The sequence below is a fragment of the Stigmatopora argus genome, chromosome 10 (genome assembly GCF_051989625.1).
Source record: "Stigmatopora argus isolate UIUO_Sarg chromosome 10, RoL_Sarg_1.0, whole genome shotgun sequence".
NCBI lineage: Eukaryota > Metazoa > Chordata > Actinopteri > Syngnathiformes > Syngnathidae > Stigmatopora > Stigmatopora argus.
In genome coordinates, this window is record NC_135396.1 from 18,095,493 (window position 1) to 18,122,510 (window position 27,018).

Consider the following 27,018-nt stretch of genomic DNA (forward strand, 5'->3'; position numbering starts at 1 on the left):
TCACTCCCCCACAGGAAATGGGGTGTGTTTGAGTCAAGTCATTCTTCCTTGCATGGCATCGCATTGAAAGAAGTTCTAGACCCACAGGCACACAGCCAACAAAACTAAAGCTATTATTTATATTTTTCTTGGAGTATCTTCAAAAACGGCACAATGTTTATTGTCTTGTTGGTATTGGGTGTAGTTGTAGGAGCTGCTTATGCTTACCGTGAAATTGTGGTCAAGGGGACACAGTTCACAGGCAAAGCAAAGCTGCATGGAAAGACTGTGATTGTTACAGGTAATTAAATATTTTACTTTTGCTTATTTAAAGGGTAAAGTTACTACCATTCGCTGTCTAAAGTCTTAACTGGATTTTTTTTTACTGTTTGTTACATTCATGTTTAATATGGTTACTATCTGTGCTGTGCCTTTAGGGCAGTGGTTCTTAACCTGGGTTCGATGAAAACCTAGGGGTTTGGTCAGTCAGTCTCAGGGGTTCGGTGGGGCCTCTGCGGCGGAGGTCAATACACGATAACATGCCCCGCTTGACCATCACTGGCTGCTGATGATCACGTGACATTGCTTGGCCAATCAGTGCTGCGAGAAATTTATATAGCTTGAATTTGAAAAAAATAATTGTATTTTACATTAAAGTAGGTTTCGGTGAATGCGCATAGGAAACTGTTGGTGTTCGGTAGCTCCAACAAGGTTAAGAACCACTGCTTTAGTACTATAGAAGAGTTATTGTAAAGTATGATGTATACAGACAGCTAATGCAATTGTATATACAATTCAACTCTGAAAATCAAACTCAAGTCATGGAGAGTTACACGTTACTTGAAATGGATTTGCTAATTGAAGACAGTTCTACCTCAGGGTCAATATTATTACATTTTCATATTTTATTTTGATTGATTACACAAATGTAGTTTATATTTCCTGGAGCATGGTTGGGGTTCTTTGGGGAGTCCCTGGCTGGCTCCCAATGGGAGGTGGTGCAAAAAAAAAGAGAGTATGGTCTACAGCAGGGATCCCCAAACCGGTCCTCGAGGGCCGCTGTGGGTGCAGGTTTTTGTACCGACCGATCCAGCACAGACACTGACCAATGACATTTCTGCAGAATACAAGAAGCACCTGACTGCAATCCACTGATTGCTCTTATAGGAACCAGATTGGTGAAAAGTTGTCCTCTTTCTGGGTTGGAGTGAAAACCCGCACCTACTGCGGCCCTTTGTGGAATAGTTTGGAGACCACTGGTTTACAGTCATTCTGGTTGATCAAGTGGAAGTTTTATTTGCACAGAAACCCTGCATCTCTTAATACCTGTACACTGGTACAGTACCAGTACCTTTCCACAAGCTACTTGGTGTTCGTCGGTCAGAGAAATACTAAATACAGTGGTACCTGTACTTCTACATACGAAAATTTCTTGCAACAAAATGCTTTGAGATGCAAATTACGAAATCCCCAAAAACATTCACTATATCCATTATTTTATTTCGAAATTGTCGTGGTAACGTTGCATCCTGCGTGACAATCTTCCGCCACTCCGCTGGCCTCCCATTGGCTCTCTCCCAACAACTCTCAAAGTTTTTGTTTTTTTGTTTTTTGGCAACTAAGGTGCAGTGCACCAATGGCTCATGATCTCCATACTTGAGCGCCAACGATGGCTTGTGTGCGTGAGGTTTAAAACAATAATACAGTGGTTCCTTTACTTTTAAAATTAATTGTTTCCAAAAGTTGGATTTTTTGTAAATAGAACAGTATATTAAATGTAAATTCTCTAATTTGTTCCACGGACCTAAAAAAATCTACCAACTAAATCTTTTAAAAATGATCAGTGTCACAATTTTGTATGAAAGATGTGAGAAAAGCAAAAATGAGAGAAAATGATTTATTGATATATTAAAATTAATAACAAGCATGCAAAAACATTTCTTATTTTTACAGGTGCATAGGTTGAGGGAGGAAGCTAATTTTAGGCAACAGACAAAGCATATGCATATAAGCACAAGTCTAAACAACTTCAAATTATGAATTCAAAACAACTTAGCATTAAATTGCTGCTATTTCAGAAATAATCGGCTCAGACACTGTATGTCCTGCAATTTTCTTTTCCTCTATCCAAAGGAGGAACAGTCTCTCCATCTCGTTGTTCTGTGACGACTTCTTTTTTGAATTAGCAGAGAGACCATGCCAAGGAGGTGTCCCTTGTAATGCTTTCTTCCGCTTCAATATCGAAGCGATGGTAAGTGGGTTACGGTCGTATTGCTTTGCAATATCAATCACGGATGGATAACAGGGCCCACTTCATTTTATTCACACCAGTCATTTTAAATATAGCTTTAACTACTCTTGAAACTAACCGACCGTGCCCACACTGGTTTTGCCTTAACCTCCTAAGACCCAAACTTTTGCAAGCCATGCATTTTTATTTTCTCTTTGATATTCAGGCTAATTAGGACCTGATGAGTGTAAAAACAAAGAATTATCTTTTTACATGATGTAGTTTCTGAGAAAATGATATCCACATCATAAGTGGACACCAGGCCCTTGTAGTCCAAAATGTAACATTGTAGTCTTGTGACAACCAAAAATGTGATGTCCACACATGTGGACGCCAGGTCCGAGGAGGTTAATGGCTCATAAACCCCCCGCTCCAGGAGAAATTAGGAAGAGCTTCAACTGTCAAAAAGTTTGGGAACCGCTGCTCTAGGGAATCTTGAACTGAAGCATATGCCTCCCCTCTCGACTTTTTGTTCATATCCCTCAGCAGAACTTTCAGGTTTCCTTGTTCTCTGTGTACTGGTCAATGGATGGATGGCTGGACCCGCATTTACTACAGATTAAGTCACATATTTACAGATAACACATCGATGTGAACACATTTTGGAACGTTTAAACAAATAAAATTCAGAAAATTATTGCCTAATAAGTCAATACCACACAAATTAGACAAATGCATTGCTTTTGTGCATCACAGATCCCTGCCATACCTGATTGAGTTTTCAAATTTCACCTTGAAATCACTATAATACCAGAAAATGTTAGTTGAGCAGAATTGTTTAGAATGTTGTTTTTTCTACACTAGGTAGCAACACAGGAATTGGAAAAACTACAGCCATAGACTTGGCTAAAAGAGGAGCCAGGGTTATTCTGGCTTGTCGTAGCAAACAGAGGGGAGTAGCTGCCCTTGCTGATGTAAAGAAGGTAAGGATATTTTGTTATTGTTTTTATTTTCTGGGTTTGACAATTTTCTAAGTGACTTCAATGAAAGTACATAGAAATAATCTTGACATATTTTTCTTTGTGAAAGTTTTATGATAAGACCTCACCAATAGATAAACTATGGCAGTTTGAGTCAACTCCATAAGTAATATAAACTATGACTGCAAGCAGTACTGAACGGGGCCCGAGCACCTTCCGCGCAAGTCGGACCCATTGCAAGATGTTGATGCGACTAGTCAATACATAACGCAGTTCAGAATGACGCAAAATACGGAGAGTCTTTTAGACCCAATTGAAGGAGGCACCATTGATCTCTGAACAAACCTGAAGCAATGTTCCATTTGGGCCACCAGAAACAAACCTTCGAAAATACGTACGTGCTTCCTACCAGCCAGAGTAAAACTACTTCCTCTTCATGGTGAAGACAGGGTTACCATGGCAACACACACTGACCAGACATTGTAGACCTAAATTAAGAAAAAAATCTGTATACATATACATCTCTCTCTCTCTCTCTCTCTCTCTCTCTCTCTCTCTCTCTCTCTCTCGCTCTCTCTCTCTATCTCTCGATCTCTATCTCTCTATCTCTATCTCTCTATCTCTCTCTATCTCTCTCTATCTCTCTCTATCTCTCTCTATCTCTCTCTATCTCTCTATCTCTCTATCTCTCTATCTCTCTATCTCTCTATCTCTGCGCATGTGCGGATGCGGATGGAAATTCAGGGTATAAAATAATATTACCTGCATACGTCTCTCATCTCATCTCACGTTCTGAACCGCATTATCCTCGTTAGGGTCATGGGAGGTGATGGAGCCTATCTCAGTTAAATATGGGCCAGAGGCGGGGTACAACAGGAATCGGTGGCCAGCCGATATAATTTTCCCCAAAGTGAACATAGTGCCAAATCAGTCAGTGCAGTTTTTGGATGCACTAAATTCAAGATTCTGTAAATGTCACCGTTTGACGCTTAACAGCTTGACTGTGTAAGTACAGTCATACCTCTACTCACCTCTAGGTACGAAATTTTCAGGGTCCGAAACCTTTTGAGATGCAAATGAGTGCCTCAAGATACGACAAAAGATCCAAGTTATGAAAACGTCAATAGATTTCCTATATCCGTTATTTAACTCAACACATTTTCTGAACCGCTTTATCCTCATTAGGTTCGCTGGGGGTGCTGGAGCCTATCCCAGCTGACTCCGGGCCAGAGACAGGGCACAGGAGATGGACAACCATGCACACTCACTCATATGTAGGGGCAATTTAGAGTGTGCAATCAGCCTACAGTGCATGTTTTTGAAATGTGGGAGGAAACCCACGCAGGCCCGAGGAGAACATGGAAACTCCACAAAGATCTGCATTTGAACCCAGGACCACTGTTCCCTCTAAGCTGCGCGCGTGCGCAATTGCGCACTACTCTCGTCTTCTCTGCGCAGCAGCAATCCTATGGCGCGCAGTAAAAAAAAAAAACGGATTTTTTTTTTTTTTTACCCCTTTCTTCATGATGGAGCCGTTTAAGCGGCAGCCAGTGGCAGTAGCTCTGTCCACTTATGTTTTTCGTGTTTTACAGCATGTTTTACATGAAAAATTAGAGGGAACATTGACATGCACCTGCTTGTGGCAGGTGTGATACTGGTGTGCCCATAGCGAGCAATGATGATGTCGTGACCGGATGATTCGCCTAAAGACGTTTCGCCGACGGACGTTTGACAGACGGACAGGTCTCCGAATGAACGTTCGTTCAAACAGCGTTTAATGATTAAATACAAATACTAGTATTTGTATTTAATCATTAAACGCTGTTTTCAGCTGGATTTGACCGAATTTGAGAGCATTTTGAGCCGTTTGGCGAATGGACGTATATGGACATTTTTTTGCCTCCATCGCAATATCATCACGACATTTTACCGAGGAATTCACTTCCCTGGGCTCGGTTCTAATCTCCAAAGAGCTCCAGTATTTGTATTTAATCATTAAACGCTGTTTTAGGATGGATTTGACCCGATTGCTGTCATTTTACGGCTCGGTTCTGCTACATCTGCCCGCCCAAGAGTGCTTATTCCCGGGCTGCCATTGATGGTAGACTAACATTGATTTTTACTATAATTTGGACAACACCGGCGGCGGGCCGGATTAAAAATCCTAACGGGCCGTATATGGCCCGCGGGCCGAGGTTGAAAAACTTGTACACACACGATCCGGGGGCGGGGCGAGCGCGCGAATCCCGTTTCGGCGAAACCTCCGTTCGGCCGAATGAACGTTCGGCGGAACGTCCATTCGGCGACCTGCCCGTCTGTCAAACGTCCGTCGGCGAAACGTCTTTAGGCGAATCATCCGAGTACCGATGATGTCGCTCACACTGGTACTCAGTGCGCTCAGGGAGGTTGACTTTCTGCTCAGACCAACGAAAAATTAGAGGGAACATTGCCCAGGACCCCAGAGCTGTGAGGGCGACGTGCTAACCACTCGCTCCACCGGGCCGCCAAATGCATAAGTAAAAAGAGATATTATTTGTTGCCACAAGTAGTAGAGGGCATGCATGTTGACCCTAGGTATGGGTGTGAGTATGCATGGTTGTCCATCTCCTTCTGCCTTGCGATCGGCTGGCCACCGATTCAGGGTTTCCACCGCCTCTGGCCCGGAGACAGCTGGGATTGGCTCCGGCACCCTCTGTGACCTTAATGAGGATAAAGGGGTTCAGAAAATGAGTTGAGATGAGTCGGAAATTTGTTGCAAATAATCCTACACCCCTGTTTAGGGCGTGACTGAGTTACAGCAGTTTAAAATTTCAATAAAACATATGGGGCCAATCGCAGGGCACAAGGAGAAAGACAAGCATGCACATTCACACCCAAACCTAGGGGCAATTTAGAGTGTCCAATCAGTCTATCATGCGTGTTTTTGGAAAGTGGCAGGAAACCCACCCAGGCCCGGGGAGAACATGCAAACTCCACACAGATGGACATGACCTGGATTTGAACCCAGGACCCCAGGGCTGTGAGGCCGACGCGCTAACCACTTGCTCTACCGGCCCGCCCGCCCGCCCGCCCACATAACCAAGACAAATCTGACACTTATCAGTCATATCAAAGATCTAAATGGTTGGCAAAGTAGTGTGTTCTGCACATTGGCAAACACTAGTTGCCTTGTGGAGGCCAGGTCCAATGACAAAAACTCATTGTTTTGATACCTTTTGATCTTACAAGTCTCAGGAACAGACACACCAATTTTGTGGCGAAAACTCTCCTAGGACGAATTTAAAAAAAATGAAAGGCCTGGAAATCTGTGAATTTTCCGAGTTCAATCCAATATGGCTGACTTCCTGTTTGGTTTGGGATATGTCGCTGCTAGAGACTTTTCTTGCAGTCTGGTACAAAGTAACCAGCGACCAAATTTCTTAGCTCTACTTTGAAAAACAGTATAGGGGAAGCCATTTTAAAAGTTTAGAGGGGTCACTGTTCAGCTAGTCTAAAATTCAAGAAAAAAAATCTCAACCTGCCAGGAACTGTACAGATACGTGTAAAGCAAGTGACTTTTCTCGCCACTAGTTGCCTCTGGCAAGTTTTTGCAAATGAGCCCCATAGCATACTTAGGGGCAGGACAATGATCAAGTAAGTAAGCTTGGTGCATATACATTTAAGTACAGCCCAGTTATAGTACTTCAAAGTTAGTGGTAAAAAATGGCGGTCATTTTTAACTTCCTATTTGAACCCCTCCATTTTGACAAAAACTCAATTTTGTTGATGTGGCACAACGCCCTATCAGAAATATATATCAATGTAGACGTGTTAGGGGCTGCTACTCAAACCTGTTATCGTATACGTTTTTCCCGTATTTTATACATTTATGATCATTTTAAATTGTGTACGCCATATAACAACTATTGTCTATTTCGGCTCTAATCCGGATCGTTTTAGTCACTAGTAGCAGAGGAAAATGTCATCGTTGACTGCTACATGCTTGAAGCATGATATGCGCACGTACATTCTCCTTTCACATGTCCGCCTCTTTTAATGTTTCTAAATTGCACAAGACAAACGTCATCAAAGTGGGCGATCGCTCGACTCGTGAACACTTTTTCAGGATATTTTTTCCACGAAGTTGGAACGTTTGTAAAATTTCTCCCCGTTTTTTTCTGATTTGTGCTATTGGAATGGTGGCTGCTTTCTCCTCAGCAACCTTCTAGTTGAATTTCTCGCCGAGAGTTGCATTAACTCCTGCTCATTGAGAGTTGGTTTTGGTGCCCCTCGACCAACTCGTCAATGTCCTCCCTACTGACCACCAGCCCCATCGCCTGCCCCCGCGACACAATTTTGCCCACCGCAGGCTGTGGTTCAAGTTGAGGCTCGACTGTGAGTTTGTCGGAGGCCACAGCTTCCTCCAAGCAAAACTTCAAGCCCACAACGACGAACGGCGGTGAAAAAAACCACAAGAGAATCTTGAAACATGAAGACTAGTTGTCGACTTCCAGTCCGTCAAAGGCACTGGGCCACCGTGTGCGGTCGATTGGTCGCCGGTCTTTTGGTCACCGGTCTTTTGGTCGCGGTCTTTAGGTCGCCCGGAAGTTTGGTCGTCGTCTTTTGGGTCGCCGGTCTTTTTTGTCGCCGGTCTTTTTTGTCGCCTGTCTTTGGTCGCCTGATCGGCTATTGCTATCTAGTGTCAATTTATTAAATAGCAGATGGTGTTTTTATTGAAGCAGTCCAATGAACCTACCTTCATTCTCTCTGGGGAACTTGCAATGTTGAAATACTTTAGATGAGATGGTCAGTTTTATCAAACATCAAAATATCAATAAGAGCACTCATTTAACACATCGGCTGCTGCCATTGACTGTCATAGGCGTCCAATGAACCTTCCTTCTCTCTGGGAGAACTTGCAATGTTGAAATGAAGGTTCATTGGACGCCTATGACAGTCAATGGCAGCAGCCAATGCGTTAAATGAGTGCTCTTATTGATATTTTGATGTTTGATAAAAATGACCATCTCATCTAAAGTATTTCAACATTGCAAGTTCTCCCAGAGAGAATGAAGGTTCATTGGACGCCTATGACAGTCAATGGCAGCAGCCGATGTGTTAAATGAGTGCTCTTATTGATATTTTGATGTTTGATAAAAATGACCATCTCATCTAAAGTATTTCAACATTGCAAGTTCTCCCAGAGAGAATGAAGGTTCATTGGTCGCCTATGACAGTCAATGGCAGCAGCCGATGTGTTAAATGAGTGCTCTTATTGATATTTTGATGTTTGATAAAAATGACCATCTCATCTAAAGTATTTCAACATTGCACGTTCTCCCAGAGAGAATGAAGGTTCATTGGACGCCTATGACAGTCAATGGCAGCAGCCGATGTGTTAAATGAGTGCTCTTATTGATGTGTTAAATGAGTGCTCTTATTGATGTGTTAAATGAGTGCTCTTATTGATATTTTGATATTAGATATTTAGATCGTTTCAACAGTATTTAGAGTCTTAATACTGTTGAAACGATCTAAATACTGTCTAACTAAAAGTATACTAATACTTTTATTTGTTTGATAAAAATGACCATCTAATCTAAAGTATTTCAACATTGCAAGTTCCCCAGAGAGAATGAAGGTAGGTTCATTGGACTGCTTCAATAAAAACACCATCTGCTATTTAATAAATTGACACTAGATGGCAGTAGCCGATCAGGCGACCAAAGAGAGGCGACAAAAACGACCGGCGACCCAAAAGACCACGACGAAACTTCCGGGCGACCTAAAGACCGCGACCAAAAGACCGGTGACCAAAAGACCGGCGACCAATCGACCGCGACCAAAAGACCGGTGACCAAAAGACCGGCGACCAATCGACCGCGTACCCTGGGCCACAGCTTCTTCCAAGCATTGGTTTAAGCATACAACGGCGGTCAAATAAACATGGAGGGTTGTTGTGAGACAGCCAATTAGAGCCCAGTAGAGTGTAGGGAAATTGTCAAACAAGAAGCAGTGCATTTGCAAAAAAATCAAAATGAAATAACGAGCAGCCCAGTGGAGCAAGTGGTTAGCGCGTCGGCCTCACAGCTCTGGCGTCGTGGGTTCAAATCCAGCTCTTGTCCATCTATGTGGAGTTTGCATGTTTTCCTGTATGGGTTTCCTCTGGGTACTCCGGTTCCCTTCCACATTCCAAAACCATGCATGGTAGGCTGATTGGACATTCTAAATTGCCCCTAGGTATGGGTGTGCATGGTTGCCCATCTCCCTGTGCCCTGCCTCTAGCCCGGAGTCAGCTGGGGTATGCTCCAGCACCCCCAGCGACCCTATTGAGGATAAAGCGGTTCAGAATATGAGTTGAGATAAAATAACGGCTATAGGAAATCTATTGATGTTTTCGTAATTTGGATCTATTGTCGTATCTTGAGGCACTCATTTGCATCTCTAAAGGTTTCGGACCCTGAAAATGTCATACCTAGAGGCATTCGTAAGTAGAGGTATGACTGTACTTAAACAGTCAAGCTGTCAGCGTCAAACGGCAACATTTACAGAATCTTGAATTTAGTGCATCAAAAAAAACGCGCTGACTGATTTGGCACTATGTTCACTTCGGGGAAAATTTTAGACTTTTAAATGCGCTGTATCTGAGTAAATATGTGCCACGTTGCATTTGTACAGTTTATTATCACTTAATAAGGGGCAGTGCAATCAAAAATATGGGGCGCAATTGGTCAAGGTTGACAGGTATGGGTACTTGTCACATTTCTCAAATATGATAATAAAGGAATGTTGGACCTGGGAGTTATCGATTTAGTGAGTTCAGCACATTGCCAAAATCACTTTGAATTTGACCCCCCAAAGGCCACGCCCCATTATTGAAAACTCTCAGTATTTATAACTTTAGATCTTCCAAGAGCACACCCACCAATTTTGAGGCTGATCGGTGAAAGTCCCTAAGACGAGTTCTTTAAATGTGGACCCTGGAAAAATAGGTAAAATGCTAATTTTTCTTGCTTTGAGTCAATAAATCTAAATGGCCAATTTAGTGTTCAGTTGGGGAAGTATTGATTCACCAAATTTCGTAACAGTTTTAAAATTTTCGAGGGGGCGCTGTTGAGCCCTTTTATGTACAGACGCTCCCCTACTTACGAACATTCAACTTACGAACAACGGTACATACGAACATGTCTGCAAATTGCGTTTAAGTCGAAAAATGTTCGTAAGTCCAATTTTGTATTTTGCGCCTTTTTCAGAGTAGTGCTTCGTTCCGCCGCTAATACCGACGCCTGGAGCTGTGAGCTCAGCTCACCCAGCATCTACCTTCCTCTGCCCAGTTCGTTGCAGTGCGTAAGTTGCGTAAGTGCGTGACGTATTTTGAACGTATCTCCAGTGCGCAAAGAACCTTTTTCATTTTTATCATCAAATATCTTGTGCATCCATTACATTGAATATGGTTGGTGAAAAGAGAAAGGCTTCTAGTGAGGATGGTAATGCAAGGAAGAGGCAAGCCATTTCATTTGAAACAAAAGTGGCAATAATAAAGAAGCTTGATGCGGGCGAGAAAATGGTGAGCGTTGCACGGGCGTACGATTTGAATCGTTCAACCGTCAGTACCATTTATGAACAGCGAGATCGTATAATGGCACACGTGAAAAGTGCAGTGCCGATGCAATCGACGATTATTAGCAAAAAAGAGGGAAAATCATAGAAGAGGTGGAGAAACTTCTCATCATTTGGCTCGAGTATCAACAGCAGCGGCGTATTCCTCTGAGCCTTATGCTCATACAGGAGAAGGCCAAATCTCTCTTTGAGGATGTCAAGGCTAAGGCTGGGGAAAGCGCTGCCGATGAAACGTTTTCTGCCAGCAACGGGTGGTTTTTCCGTTTCAAAAAGAGGGCTAATCTCCACCATGTGTCCGTGTCCGGAGAGGCAGCATCCGCGGACAAAGAGGCTGCCGAGCGATTCCCCCAACTGTTAAAGGAGATCATTGAGGAGGGTGGCTATTCGGCTAAGCAGATCTTCAACGTCGACGAAACTGGTCTTTTTTGGAAGAAAATGCCAGAGAAGACCTACATTAGCCGTGAGGAGAAGACTATGCCCGGATATAAAACGATCGCCTAACCTTAATGCTTGGGGCGAATGCTGAAGGGAGCTACAAGCTGAAGCCGCTGCTAGTTTACCGGGCAGCTAACCCTCGAGCCCTGAAGAACGTGACGAAAAGCTCTCTCCCCGTTATCTGGATGTCAAACAAGAAGGCATGGGCGACACTCGCTGTATTTGAGGACTGGTTCTTCCACCATTTCATCCCAGCAGTGAAGTTGTATTGCCAGGAAGATGGAATTCCATTTAAGATAATAATAATAATAATAATAATAATCGGACATAGGCCATGTCGTCATTACCACAACACAAAAAGCCTACTTGTCATCACACGCAGAAACTGCGTGTGACGAAATTGATGGTGCTTCTCCATAAGCTACGTTTAATCGGCAAAAGACCTAAATAAGTGTAAGTTACGGACTTGTAATTTGACATTCCGCTGTTGTGGATACAGGTCGCTTACCTCTCGATTACCGCACACTGTCTGCCACTTACCTTCCTTCAAGTCAGCTAGTAGGAGGCAGATCACCAACCAAACATCTATTCATATGCCGCAGAAGGGAATGTGTGTATGTTAGCGCGAGTTTAGATGTCTGATGGATGTGGGGAAAAAACTGTCCTTAAGCCTATTTGTCCGAGCTTTGTGGGACCTATAGCGTCTGCCAGAGGGCAGCAGCTGGAACAGATTGTGACCAGGGTGGTAAGGGTCCCCTATGATGTGCTTGGCTCTGCTGAGGTAACGCGGGCTGGCAATGTCTTCAAGTGAGGGCAGAGAGCAGCCGACAATCCTCTGGGCAGTGTTAATCACTTTCTGCATGGCCTTTTTGTCTGCCGCCGTGCTTCCAGCGTACCACACTGTGATGCCGTACGCCAGGATGCTCTCTACAGTGGTTCTATAGAAGGTTCTCAGAAGATTGGAGCCCAAGTTGTTCTTCCTGAGCACCCTGAGGAAATGGAGTCGTGTCTGAGCCTTCTTCACCACTGCCGTGGTGTTTGTAGACCATGAGAGCTTGTCCGTGACGTGGACCCCCAGGAATTTAAAGGACTGGACCCTGTCTACACATACTCCATTTATGAGGAGTGGGGCCAGATCTGTGCCGTGTTTGCGAAAGTCCAAGATTATTTCTTTAGTTTTCGTGGTGTTCAGTGTGAGATTGTTCACCGAGCACCACGAAGACAAATTGTTGACCTCATCTCTGTAAGCCGACTCATCCCCTCCTGAGATGAGTCCGACCACAGTGGTGTCGTCAGCGAATTTGATGATGGCGTTAGACTGGTGGGTGGGTGCACAGTCGTAGGTGTACAGGGAGTACAGAAGAGGACTCAGTACACAGCCTTGAGGGGAGCCAGTGCTTAGTGTAATGGAGGAAGAGAGGTGGGGACCAAGTCTAACAGTCTGTGGGCGGTTGGTCAAGAAGTCCTTTATCCAGCAGCAGATTGAAGAGGATAGTCCAAGGTGGGAGAGTTTGTCAGTCAGAATGTCCGGTTTTATGGTATTGAAGGCTGAGCTGTAGTCAATGAAGAGCATCCTCACGTAGTTCCCAGGGTGTTCCAGATGGCTCAGTGCTGTATGAAGAGCAATGGCAATAGCATCATCAGTGGACCTGTTTGCCCTATAAGCAAACTGGTGAGGGTCAATTGAGGGAGAGATTGTATTCCTGATATGGCGGGCTACCAACTTTTCAAAGCACTTCATGATCACAGGCGTGAGGGCAACAGGCCTATAATCATTCATGCTGCCAATGGTTGGCTTTTTGGGGACAGGGATGATGGTGGCAGATTTCAGACAAGATGGAATGATGGATAGTTGCAGGGAACAATTGAAAATATTTGTGAAGACTCCAGCCAGCTGGTCAGCACAGGCTTTGAGCACCTTCCCAGGTACTCCGTCAGGGCCCGCAGCCTTCCTGGTGTTCACAGACCGCATTACCAGTATCACTTCCTGTTCCCGGAACGTCAGTGCATTGCTGCAGGGTGGTGGTGGGGGTGTTGAGACTGGGCCTGATTTGTCAGTCTCAAAGCGGGCAAAGAAACGGTTCAAATTCTCCGCTAGTGAGGCATCTGCATTAACAGACATAGTATTGTTGTTGTAGTTGGTAATATGTCGTATTCCTTGCCACATCTTCTTTGGGTTATTTTCTGTGAAGTGCTCCTCAATTTTTTTGGTATATGCTGCCTTGGCCTTTTTAATGCCTCTTTTCAGCTCAGCTCTGGCAGTGCTATATTTTATCTTGTCCCCTGATCTAAAGGCGGAATTACGGCATTTGATGAGTGCCTGTGTCTCATTGGTCATCCAGGGTTTTTGGTTAGGAAAAACCCGTATTCGTTTATCTATAGTGACGTTGTCGATGCAGTTTTTTATGTAAGAAAGAACAGAGTCCGTGTAGTCCTGGAGGTTGTCGTGTACAAAAAGTTCCCAGTTGGTGCGGGAAAAGCAGTCCTGCAGCTGAGAGAGTGCGTTGTCGGGCCAAGTTTTTATTGTCTTTATTTGTGGCGTTGTTTGCCTCCGGAGTGGAGTGTAAGCGGGGGTGAGAGATAGGCAGAGGTGATCTGATCCAGCTAGGTGGGGTAGGGAAGTGGCTTTATAAGCATGTTTGATGTTAGAATAGACATGGTCAAGAGTTTTGTCTCCTCTAGTCTTACAATTTACGTATTGAATAAACTTAGGTAAAACAGTCTTTAAGCACGCCTTGTTGAAATCACCAGCGACAATAAAAACTCCATCGGGGTGAGCAAGCTGTTGTTTGTTAACAGCCGCTAGCAGGAGGTTGAGTGCCGTGTTAACGTTAGCATTCGGAGGTATATAGATAGCCGTTGCTATGACGACGGTAAGCTCTCTTGGAAGATAATAGGGCCTACATCGTATTGCTAATAACTCTAAATCCGGGGAACAGTGAGTGTCAATAATTTTACTGTCGCAACACCATTCATTATGTACATACATGCACAGTCCACCGCCCTTGCTTTTGTATAATGCAAGATGGCGGCGCGCACTGACGCTGCGGCTCTAAGCTCTCCAGTTCGGTGTCGTTCGTTATCTTACAGTCGCCAGGATTTACTCACTATCCGAAGGATATGCGATACATCCGATTTCTTAACACACTCTCCGGGATCTCCGTGGCTAGCCAGCCCACCAAAATCACGTCGCAGGCGGCGAAGGGATAGGAAACAGAAGCGAGGATGCCGGGGGGGGGCTTGCTGCTAAGCTGAAACAACATCCACACCGAGCTCCGCTTCCAAGTATCCTTTTGACCAACGCCCGATCCATCACCCACAAAATGGATGAGTTGGAACTTCGTATTGCTACCAACAGCTTTGTTAGGAACTGTAATATTATTATCATCTCCGAAACGTGGCTACACCCGCATATCCCCGACGCGGCGGTATCGCTAGCTAGCCGAACGCTTTTTCCTGCTGGTGCTGGACAATGCCCCTGGCCACCCCCCGCACTTGGATGATTTTCATCCTGATGTTAAAGTTGTGTACCTGCCGCCAAATACAACTTCACTTCTGCAGCCGATGGACCAGGGCGTTATCGCCAATTTCAAAAAATATTACACCCGACGGACGTACAGGATGGCCTTGAAAGCAGTGGATTCTGACCCTGAGATGACCTTACGGAGCTACTGGAAGTCCTATAACATCCTTAACTGCATAAAAACATTGATGCATCATGGCGTGAGGTTACCGAGGTCAACCTCAACGCCGTGTGGAGGCCTCTATGCCCTCAGCTCGTCAACGACTCCCGTGGCTTTGATCAGGAGGGCATCAATAAAGAAATTCTTAGCACTCTTGTCCGCCTAAGTGACAAACTCGAGCTTGACCTGAAGGAGGAGGATTTTGAGGAATTGCTTGAGTCCCATGAGAAGGAATTAAGTAACAAAGACCTCATGGAGTTGGAGGCTCAGCAACATGCCGAGGAGGAGGAGGAGGAGGACGAAACGCCTGTCCCCATGAGGAAATTCGACACGAAACTCTTGGCCGAGGGGTTTTCGCTCATGGATCAAGCCATCGCACTCTTGGAGCGGCAAGACCCAAACATTGAACGTTGCACAAAGGTGGCAAATCAAATTAATGATGCCATACAGTGCTACCGCATCATTTATGATGAAAAAAAGAAGAAAACTGTGCAATTGTCATTAGATCGCTTCTTTCGGCCAGTCTCTAATCCATAAATCTCTCTCTCTCTCTCTCTCTCTCTATACAGTACTGTACATATTCTCTTCATGTTATTAAATGTTTTTTTCAGTAAAAACCAATGTGTGTTACTTATCAAGCCTTAAACATACAAATGCACTTATATAAACCTTCAATATACTTATATAGGCCTTAAACATAAATTCTAATACAAAATATAGCACTAAATCAACTTACAAACAATTTCAACTTATGAACAATCGCTCGGAACCTAACTCGTTCGTAAGTAGGGGAGTGTCTGTACGATCTTCCCTAAATCACCACCATTTGTAACTTTTTGCCAAGAACTATTGATCCACCAAATTTGGTGCAAAGTGCGGCTATGAATGATATTTTTATCTTTAGAAGAACAATATAGCCCTTCACACTGAAAGGTGTTTAGAAGAACAGTGCTTGGGCCCTAAATAGAGCCATTACCACTGAAGGGTTCTCTGGCCCTAAATAGGCTTCTTAGGACACATTCATGCAAAATGTGTGTGCCTTCAATCAACTGTATACAGTAATCAAAAACATATTTATTGGCCCTTACAGGAGAGTGGCAGCAATCAGGTCGTGTTCATGCAATTAGATTTGGGGAACCTCAAATCAGTTCGCAGTTTTGCTGAAACATTCCTGACTAGTGAGCCCAGACTGGACATTCTTATCAATAATGCAGGTAAGAGCACTCACATGGTAAGCTTTTGTTTTTTAGCTCTTGGTATGGGAACAAGAAAAGAGCAATACATCTCCTTTCATGACAATATATTGTGGATAAGGCCTTTTAACACACCTGGTGTGCAGACATCCCATGTTCTGTGGGTCCTGGGTTTGAATCCAGGTCGGTCCACTTGTGTGGGGTTTGCATGTTCTCCCCAAGACTGCATGGGTTTTCTCTGGGTACTCCGGTTTCCTCCCACATACCAAAAACATGCAAGGGAGGATGATTGCCCCTGGGTATGAGTGTGAGTGTGATTGGATGTCCGTCACTTGCCCTGCGATCCGCTGGCCAATGATTCAGTGTCCCCCGCCTCTGAACCCAAGTCAGCTGGGATAGGCTCCAACACACCCTGCGACCCTGGTGAGATTAAAGGGGTTCAGAAAATGAATGGATGAATGAGTAAAAATTCATAACAATAACTTCAATACTACTAAAATTGCTAAGAATAACAATGAAATTAATTTTAGTAGTCATAACAGCAGGCTGGTCTATAATCCTTATAAAGCGTGATTTATGGATGGATGTGTGGGAGTGGGTGTGTGAGTATGTTAAGATTCTTTCGCTATGTTTGTCCAAACCATGCATCATAGAGAGTTGAAATTTTGTCCCCCGTGCAGTCTTGTGGGGGGTACTATGGGAGTATGGGGTTTCGGAATGCCTGTTACGTGGGGTCTGGTCCGTTTATGACTGGAATCATATAAGTCGGATCCGTTTCCAGTGGGGGTTGAACTCTGCCATGGCTGCCCTATGTCACCAAGTCTGCTCATCACTTTTATGGACAAAATATCTAGGCGCAACCGTGGCGTTGAGGGGGTCCGGTTTGGTGGCCTCAGTATTGCATCCCTGCTTTTTGCCGGTAATGTGGTTCTGTTGGCTTCATCAACTCTTGCTGGAACGATTCGCAACCGAGTGTGAAGCGGTCGGGATGAGAATCAGCATAGGAATCAAGTGCGCACCCTGGGCACTCTCAAGACAAAATGTTATTTTTAATTATCTACTTACCCACCACAACAGTATTATTATAATAAAATAAAATATAAAATGACGCATTTTATTTTGTGATTGAATATTTAATGTCTAACAAATAAAAGATTTTTATTCAGGTACTATTTCTATTGTGTTGCCCTACCAATGGCTGGGATAGGCTCCAGCATGCTCCGCAACCCTTTTGAGGATAAGCGGGTCAGAAAATGAAGGAATGAATGTATTTAGTTTAAAATAAATTGGAAAATTAACGGTGCTGCTCTTTTTGTCCTAGGAGTTTATATGCATGGTCGAACAAAGGATGGTTTAGGCTTGATGTTTGGTGTCAATCACATTGGACACTTCCTCTTAACAAACCTTTTGCTGGACCGCTTGAAAGAATGTAAACCAAGTAGAGTGGTGATTGTGTCATCCGTGGCACACAACTTTGGAAGAATCAACTTTGAATGCCTGAGTAAGCACAAGACATTGGGACTGGGATCTTCTCTCTTGGATAATCTTCAAATCTACTCAGACAGTAAGCTATGCAATGTCCTCTTCACCTACGAGTTGGCCAAGAGATTGCAGGGAACCCAAGTCACCTGCTACTGCCTCCATCCAGGTTAGTTGTGAGAAGTGGTAAGAACACTCAAAACAACCTACAAATAGAAAAGTAGGAATGAAACAATTCGATTCCAAAATTCTTCATCAATTTGTATTTCCATACTGTGGCAAGGGAATTTTTTCATAATTTACAAGGTGAATTGTGAAAATCTGATTTGAAAATGGTCATGCTTTGTAATATACAGTCATACCTCTACTTACGAAATTAATTGGTTCCAGAACTTTTTTCGTAACTTGAAAATTTCGTAAGTAGAGGTGTATTTTATATATAAATTCTGTAATTCGTTCCACGGTCCTCACACATCTACCAACTAAACCCTTTAAAAATGGTCAACGTCCCAATTTTGTAAGAAAGATGGGGGAAACACAAAAATAAGAGAAAATTATCATAAAAATATTTATTAATGTCACCAAATGAATTTCATCTCATTTTCTGAACCGCTTAATCCCCATTAGGGTCAAGGGGTGCTGGAGCCTATCCCAGCTGTCTCTGGGCCAGAAGCGGGGGACACCCTGAATCGGTGGCCAGCCGATCGCAGGGCACGAGTAGACATACAACTCTCACACCTGCCCTAGGGGCAATTTAGAGTGTCCAATCAGCCTACATTGCATGTTTTTGGAATGTGGGAGGAAACCGGAGTACCCGGAGGAAACCCACGGAGGCCTGGGGAGAACATGCAAACTCCACATATATATATATATATATATATATATATATATATATATATATATATATACATGCATGCATGCATACATGCACACATACACACAGTGGAATTATCAAGTGGTATTTATTAAGTGTATTTATTAAATACTACAGCTATAAGCGTATGAAAAGACTGTAATGTATAAATATGTGGGAGTGGCCTGTACGGCGGGTGTCTGCGCCGTCACTTGATGAGACGTGGGATTGGCCGGCCTGGCAGGCATCTGCGCCGGCCGGTGACAAGGAGCGGCAGTGGCCGGTCAGGCGGGCGTCCGCGCCGGCACTTGACAAGGAGTGGGAGTGGCCGATCCGACGGGTGTCCGCGCCGGCACTTGACGAGGAATGGGAGTGGCCGGTCCGGCGAGCGTCCGCACCGGCCCTTTAAGTGATGGCCGAGCGCCCTGAACAGACACCAGAATTTCAGAAAGATGGTTGGCCACCTTACCTTGGCTGCTCGGAGGGCCGCCGATCCCCTCCTCCAGTGGGAGCGGAGAGTCGCCGCCGCCGACCCACTCGTCCGGGGGCCCTGAGAGTCGACGTCATTGACCATCCAGGGGGCCCGGAGAGTCATCGCCACCGACCCCCTAATCCAGGGGGGCCGGAGAGTTGCTGCTGCCGTTGGGCGGGCAGGAACTTGGAAGGCTAGCCGGCATGGGAACTTTGGTTCGTGGCTTAGGCACCGAGATGGCTGGGGGGCCAGCCGGCACGGGGATGCTGGTTCGTGGCTTTGGCGCAGGGATGAATGGCAGGCCAGCCGGCATGGGGATGCTGGTTCGTGGCTTGGGCATTTTTTATGGCTGGCGGGCCAGCTGGCACAGGGATGCTGGTTCGTGGCTTCGGCACGGGGATGACTGTCGGGCCAGCCGGCACTGGGACGCTGGATCGTGGCTTCGGCATGTAGATGACTGGTGGGCCAGCCGGCACAGGGACGCTGGTTTGTGGCTTCGGCACGGGGGTGACTGGCGGGCCAGCTGGCACGTGGCATCTTGTGCTTGGCTTGCGCACTGGGGTGACTGGCGGGCCAGCCGGCATGTATAATCTTGTGCATGGCTTCGGCACTGGCGAAGGCGAGCGGGGAGCTCGCACGGGCGAAGTTGAGCGGGGAGCTGGCACGGGGTAAGGCGAGCGGGGAGCTTGGACGGGCAAAGGCGAGCAGGGAGCTCGGACAGGCGAAGGCGAATGGGGGGCTTGGACGGGCTAAAGTAAGCGAGTAGCTAACTTGAGGGCCCGAGCGTCCAGCCCCAACTTCCTCTTCTCCCTGCGTCGCTGCGCTCGCTGCCTCCTCCGAGAGGACGGCGTAGCATGCCGGCATTCACGTGGTGGTCCATTGTAGATGGCCAGCCGACACAGGGAAAAATATCGCTCCTGCATCTCCCCACAAAGATACCTGAGGCTCCACACCGGCCGCCAAGTGGTGGTCCATTGAAGATGGCTACCTGGGATACCAGTTCGGAGTCATCGGAGAAGAAGGTGGGGTCAAGATCCTCCAGGGGGTGTATTGAAGTCCGAATCGGCTGAAGGAATCACAGTCCGAGTCCGGATCTGCAGCCCACAAATCAATTAGCTCATGACCGTCCTCACAATCAGAAAAATCTGAGTCCAAATACAGATAGCTGGGGCGATCGACAGGGGGTGATGGAGGGTGATGGAGGCTGAGGAGGTGTTAGGGTTAACCCTCCCTCCATTGAGAAAGTGAAGAGCCAGTGTCCAAACCCAGATAGCTAGGGCGATGAACAGGGGGCGATGGAAGTGGAGTATTCTCTCCTAGTCGAGCGAGTAGCCAGGAGTGACGGAATGGGGGATGGAGCCAATAATCGGGGGAGTGTGAGCTGGATGGCTAGCATCAACCAGCGCTTCGGGGGCTTCCCGCTGGGTCCATGCTGGTCGGATCGTTCTATTTCGTCTTTGGCATGATGTCGGGGTGAGGACCCAATCGCAGGGAAACCGGCGAGGACGAGGAAAGTGCTGCTCAGACGAAAACTTTAATAACTTAGGAAGGAGGCGAGAGATAATGGAAAACAAACCCGACTAGGGAAAACACGGGGAATCGAGGAACGAGGTAACGTAGACACATGGCAAGGCAAATAAAGAAATAAAGCAGACAATCCGACAAATGAAAAAACAATTAGTGGGGTTTAAATAGACAAAACAGGAATTAATTCTAAATGACGCACAGCTGCGCGAGAGCAACGGCAAGACGGGGGGCAAACAAGAGTAGGGAAACGGACATCAGAACACGGAGAAAGCAATGGTAAAACAATAACAAGCCAATCGTAACAGTGGGTTTAAAAATCATGTTGTTACTGTCAAGACCCCAATCCCTCTGTTGTCAATGCTTTCTGGTCCGCCCTATCTCACTATAAAGAAGTCAGTGGGTTTTCTATTTGAGCAAGGACCAATACCACAATGCCTTTAGTGTGTGCATTTTCTGAATCCCACAATTTGGTTTGAACTTTTCAGAACTGAAAGTCACTTCTTGGTTACTGAATAATTGAAAGGATTACTGGATCAATTGACTATTGGAATAACAAATTTCCTCAAAATCTCTTTCATAATGTTCATATTCATATTATTGTTAGTTTATGTGACAATTTCATTTGTGTCGCATTATATGTATCATTTTGTTATGATGTACAATTTTAAGAATTATTAGTTTCTAGTTTTCTATTTTTAGAACTGTCTCCTGACGTGGTCCTTTCAGTCTATTAATTGATTGGGAGCTATCTGGAAAACAGGTAGATATGAAGAAAAATGTGGAAAGCATTCTGATAGGTTCACCAATAGACATTCACCAAATGCACACAGAAATAAATAGAAAAAGACAGTCTTCTGGATTTTTTTACTTGCAAGGAGAACGAACCGTTGAGGCCAACTCCATTCTGCCCTTACACATATTTTCTGTTGTTTATTACATTCAAGGTCCCTGATTACAATGGACGTCTCAACTCTCAGGGGAGGGGTGGAAACAGAAGTCAGATGTCAATAGTCAAAATAAATCAAGATCTGCAAGTCTTGTGGAATCTGTGGTGGACGCATGTGCAGTTCCCAGATCTGGATCCTCTTTGTTTAGACTTCAAGGAGTAAAGTTTATTAGCAAAGGCAAAACTTTAGGAGTCCAGTTTGTTCTGGCTCCTCTTTATTTTGACTAACTAAGGTTATCAGGAGCAAAGCATTTACTTCGTTGCAAGCAAACATATAATAATAGCAAATTAAGTTTAATAATAAAGCAAAGCATATTCCTCATTGCAAGCAAATATATAATAATCATAATATGAAATAAAATCCTGACAATCGTTTCATTTACTTGTTTCTCCTGTAGGAGCTATCAACTCTGAGTTAGCCAGAAATGCTAGCTCATTGATGCAAATCCTCTTGAAGCCCATCACCACCTTCTTCTTCAAAAATACTGTCCAGGGATGCCAGACCACACTGCACTGTACTCTGCAGGAGGGAATTGAACCTTTCAGTGGACGCTACTTCTCCAACTGTACTGTGCGAAACCTCTATTCTAAAGCAACGGATGATGGTGCAGCAAAGAAACTGTGGAAAATCAGTGAGAGAATGTGTGGTCTTGGATAAATTATTCCACCATTGAATTAAACTGGGAATTACGGCATAGATGTGAGATCAGGAATCCAATCACGCCGGCAAGCTTTCTTTGTGTATGTTTGCATATTCACCCTGTGTTTCCAGGGTATTGTAACATAAATAATAATAAAGGGGACCTATTCTCAATTTCATATACAGATCAAAATGACTGTGTGAACTGGTTTAAGATTGTCACAGGTTAATAAATTATTATTTATTAAGACGTTAAAATAAATAACAAACTCGTTTGGCAACTGACAAAACATACGAACACATGCCCATGAACACACATCAACTTAAAATGATGATTTCAGCAAACTTAACTTTCTTGCCGCCCAAAATGACAAATAAGGAATGTATTCATGTATTGTGAAATGATTTTCGTTTTTACAATTTATGCGTAGGTGATTTAAGGCACATCGAGAGAGAGGCCTGATTGTATCAAATGGATGCATAACGCAATATTATGGCTACTATGGCCACGATCAACACTTCTGATAGTTTCACCAATAGGCATTCCCAAATGCACGCACAAATAAAGAGACGACAATCTTTTGGGTTTTCTTGCAAGGAGAATCGAACCTTTCAGGTCTCTGCCCAGGTTCGTTCTGGCGTCACACGCATCTTTTCCTTGTGTATTAGCTTCAAGGACCCTAGTTACAATGGACGTCTCAGCTCTCAAGGGAGGGGTGGGAAACAGAAGTGAGACGTCAAATAGTCAAAACAACTGAAGGTCATGTGCAGCCGAAGGATCTTCTCCACATTCATCCGAGGGTCATTTTTTGTGTGTAGAGAAACTGGTTAGATGAAGCCAGAGACTACAAGGGACAGAGGTCCAATTGTATCAAACAGTGTTTTGTTATTTCAAGTTGATGCGTGCCAAGGTCAAGTGGGTGCGACCTCCAATCGCTGAAAGGAGGCAACGAACTACCAAGCAGCGACTGGGTCTATTAATAAACGTGACAATGTCACCTATGAGTACAAGATCCTGTGCTGTGGCATGTCATGCCATCTTAAGAGAAGTGGACCAAATCATTTATGGGAATATTAATGCATAACTTAACTAGAAAAGCGAGGAGTACGACGTAAAATCAATCAGTTATATTGATTGGTTTAAAGTGCACCTGTTTTTCTGTATTGTCTTGTCCTATGAGTGTTGTTGTCTCCAACTTGGGCCCTGTGTGCCTGAGTGAGTGCAAGTGTGCTCTTTGTACTCGTCCCATTCCAAGATGGCGCCGTTCACGCGGGAGCCAGTGGGAGTAGCTCTGTACACTCTTATGTTTTTCGTGATTTACAGCCTTTCTATCTTTTTTAATTACATTTTAATATTTCTTAATACATCCCTTTTTACTTTACTTTGTACTTTATACTTTTTACTTTAATGTTTTTACAACTTTCTTTGTTCTGTTAGCCTGGCTTCTTTCTGCCACTTCTTTTTTGGAACCATCAGCCTTGCCTACACTGTCATACACATGGGACTAGCTGTTACAATACGCAGCAGAATGAGCAACACCTCGGTGCCGCCGGGGATTCGGAGCTGGAAAAAAGTGCCGGGAGGAGAGGCAATGCTTCTGACCAACCATTCCATCGTGGGATAAGATGGAAGAGCTGTCAGCGCTTACCAGCAATGGAGTTGAGGGGCTCTACTCTGCTGCTGTTGTCTTCAGCTCCAGACTACTGAGGAACTGTGCGGATAAGCTTGGAAGAGTGACTCTGCATATTCTCTACCTCGGTCACAGTCTGCAGAAGTTCCCCATCTCGTGGAAGACTTCCTGTGTGTGGTTCCAGTTTTTGTTTCCATTTTCCAGTTACATTTACTTTCATTTGCTTTGTACTTTTTGCTTTTTGCTTTGTTGTTGTGCGGCCTTTGCGACTGTACTGTCTAACTTATAACTATGCCTTCTCTTGCTACTGTCACAATGAAAATTCCCGAATACGGGATGAATAAAGTTATCCAATCCAATCCAATCATCTTCTGCCACATGTGATTGTTGTAACAGTTGAAAATTACAAAGCGCGCAAGCGGACTGTGAGACAGAAAAAAATGTCAGAATCTTTACGAACTCACTCTGTTGTATGAATGATAAACAGCTGTGATGAATAAATACGAGCATATTTTCTGTTTTTGTCAATACATAGAGCACTAGGTTTTAAAGGACGCACTGCTGTGGTTGTGCTAGCATAACACACCGCATAGCACATAACATGCATACTAGCGTATTTTTTTAAAAAGGGCAACAGGAGCAAAACTGAGTTTGATTTTGTTTTATTGACGTAATGTGTATTCGCGAAAATATAAGTCAGACTATTCAAACATCTACAAATCGGTCAAAGTCCTTGTTGGAATAATGATTAAAACCTTTTGAATCATTATTAGTAATATTTAACTAAAATAGGAAAACATTCTTTCAACATAACTGCTTACACTTGCAAGGAGGTACCTTGTGACGTCGTCTTAGTCCACAAGGCATTCTAAATTGTAGTAACTGAATCATTGTATTTAATCGCGACACTCGAAAAACATGTTTATGTAATCAGTACAATAACACCCTAGATGGTTACAAAAACAACTGTGTGAGAATTGCCGAAGTAAGCATAAAAGTTGAACAAGGCACCCAAACAACGGTGTGAGGAATTGCATAATATTTTCATTATAAGGTAAACAAAGCATTCTAAAGTAAACCAAGCAGGATTATAATGTAAACAAAGCATCCGTATTTTCATCTGCTGCTGGAGTCCCGTCTTAAACAGTCCCGTTGTGTTCTGCCGAAAAGCGTCCGAAAACAATGTGTCCTCGAGCTGTGGGGCCTTGAGGAGACGATGTGGAGGAAAAATGTCCATGGTCCCATGAATTCGTTTATAGCCTAATTACTTATTAAAAATGCTTACAACACATATAGAAACATTCCATAATAAATCCAACATTTCCCTCCTTTTATTATGTTTGTTATTCATTTTATGGCAAATCCAAGATGAGAGGGATATCTCCGTTGGCTGTTTTAATTTTACCCGCTTAGGCCCTACTCGTTCAGAAGGTCTGAAAAGCAGAAAACAAAATCATTTTCGCCCAATTCATCCTCGGAATTACCATGCTCCTGAAATTCACTGCTCTCCTCAGTACGTTTCATCAGCAGAGGATGTAATTCATGCAATTTAAAGTTTGTAGGGGTAATCGCAGTGGTTATAAGTCGGCTTATCAAAGATCTTAAGCAGGGAATAATACAACACCCACATAATGTCAAAATCGTAGCAAAAAGGGCTACGGAAAATGCAACAGATTGGGCCAAATCCTTATACTTTCCAAAGGACTTATGCTACCAGCTCTCCCAGGCGGATGCTCCGACTCCAGAATGCTTCTTCATATTGCGGTTGAGGGTCTGCAGGCCATCAATGGCGCTGGTGAGGGACCCCCCGGGTGAAGTGTTGTTCGGTATGTAAGTGCAACACTCATCTCCGAACATTGCACACACGCCCCCTTGCTCCGCGAGCAGCATATCAACTGCTATGCAATCCTGGAACGCCATCAGATTAGTGGCTGCCAGTTGTTCCTTTATCGCCACAAATCCCTGTTCAGTATAATTTCCAAGGTTTTGGACATTGTAATGCAGGTAATTTATCCGATCAACATTTTTGTTTGGAGTAATTAAAAGAAAAATAGACTCCCAACCTGCTGCGATCTGATTAGCCAACTTATACTCATCTGGTACGCTCCGGGGATGCCAATCGCATCAATGTATGTCGGATCACCCTCTCTCCATGCCGATCGACGCCGTCGCGAGGGGCCCGCCATCATACCGGATTTCTGTGCAGCCAATTGTATCTCCTCTACTGTAGATGGAAAAACAGACACTGGTAAGAGCAGTGAGACCAAGGCACAAAGTCCTGCTGCATTTCGGCAGGAGTCGTATAATTTGTTTTGACCACACCACCACCATAGGTCAGAACGTGGTATCAGGTGTGCAGTCTGTTTTAGGACGTGGGCATACCACGTCACATTTATCGCTCCCAGTGTCGGACCGTGCCCTGTAAGGATTAGCAGGTAAAATGATTAAAAGCGACATGTGTTGAAAAGTTAGGCTTGTCCTTTGCTGCTTGTAACTGGGTAGACATTATTCCATTTCATACATTTTGGGCTTACATCTTCTTTTGTCATTATCTCCTTTACACAGTCAGGGGTAATTTGCGCAGGTACTACTCTTAAGAGAGGTTGGCCCCCTACATGTTATACAGGTTTGATTTATAATAGCTGCATTTTCCATCAACAATAACCAATTATTTCTTACCGCCTCCCGTTTGGGAACTCCCCGTTGCGGAAATGAATTCTCTGGTCATCTCAGATTTTAATTTTACTATGGCGGATCCGGGTGTTTCCATCTCTGACGATTTTCTTACCGTCTCCATAGACATGGTCATTGTTGTTGAGACACAATTGTAGAATTTTGTAAAAAGAGTCTTCTCCACCTGCCCATGGACTTAGGAAAAACGTCAGACAAGGATCCACAAGTTAATATGTCAGTCTGAATAATGATTTGTAATGCCCCCACCGTATGGGTTAATTTTATCAAAGGCCTGATGGTCCTCATCTTCTGTGTCCGACAAAGAGTTGGCCAACAATGCTGGGTTCCATAACATTGTCAGGGTCAGCATTGTCGCCTTCTTCTTGTTCTTCTTCTTCTTTTTCACCTCAGGCGCCTGAGGATTACCCTCAGCAGCGCTAGAGCTGCCACTGGAACACGGATTAGTTCATCCAGGGAGCTGCCCAGGCCGCGATGGTAGCGTTCGGTCATTAAGGCCAGACAGCGGAGCCATAGGTGTTCAGGCGACTCTGTTTCCTCGTCGCACAGGCGGCAGCGATCCGAATCGGATTTCCCCACAAGGTGGAGCCAACGGCGGAGCAGAGGGTGGTGTCCACTGCGGAAACGAATCAGGTCTGTGCGGTCTCCTCCGATAGGGCAAGTTCTTCCTCTGTGACTTT

At 44.4% G+C, this 27,018-nt stretch overlaps 1 protein-coding gene across 1 annotated transcript; it reads left to right on the forward strand.

The window, feature by feature from the left end:
• On the forward strand, positions 1–22,195 carry dhrs13b.1 (dehydrogenase/reductase (SDR family) member 13b.1). The gene is made up of 5 exons (XM_077610653.1): positions 1–280; positions 3,074–3,192; positions 15,997–16,120; positions 17,421–17,747; positions 21,775–22,195. The coding sequence occupies exons 1-5, from the start codon at positions 154–156 to the stop codon at positions 22,032–22,034; spliced, it is 957 nt and encodes a 318-aa protein (XP_077466779.1). The 5' UTR covers positions 1–153; the 3' UTR covers positions 22,035–22,195.
• The last annotated feature ends 4,823 nt before the right edge of the window (positions 22,196–27,018 follow it).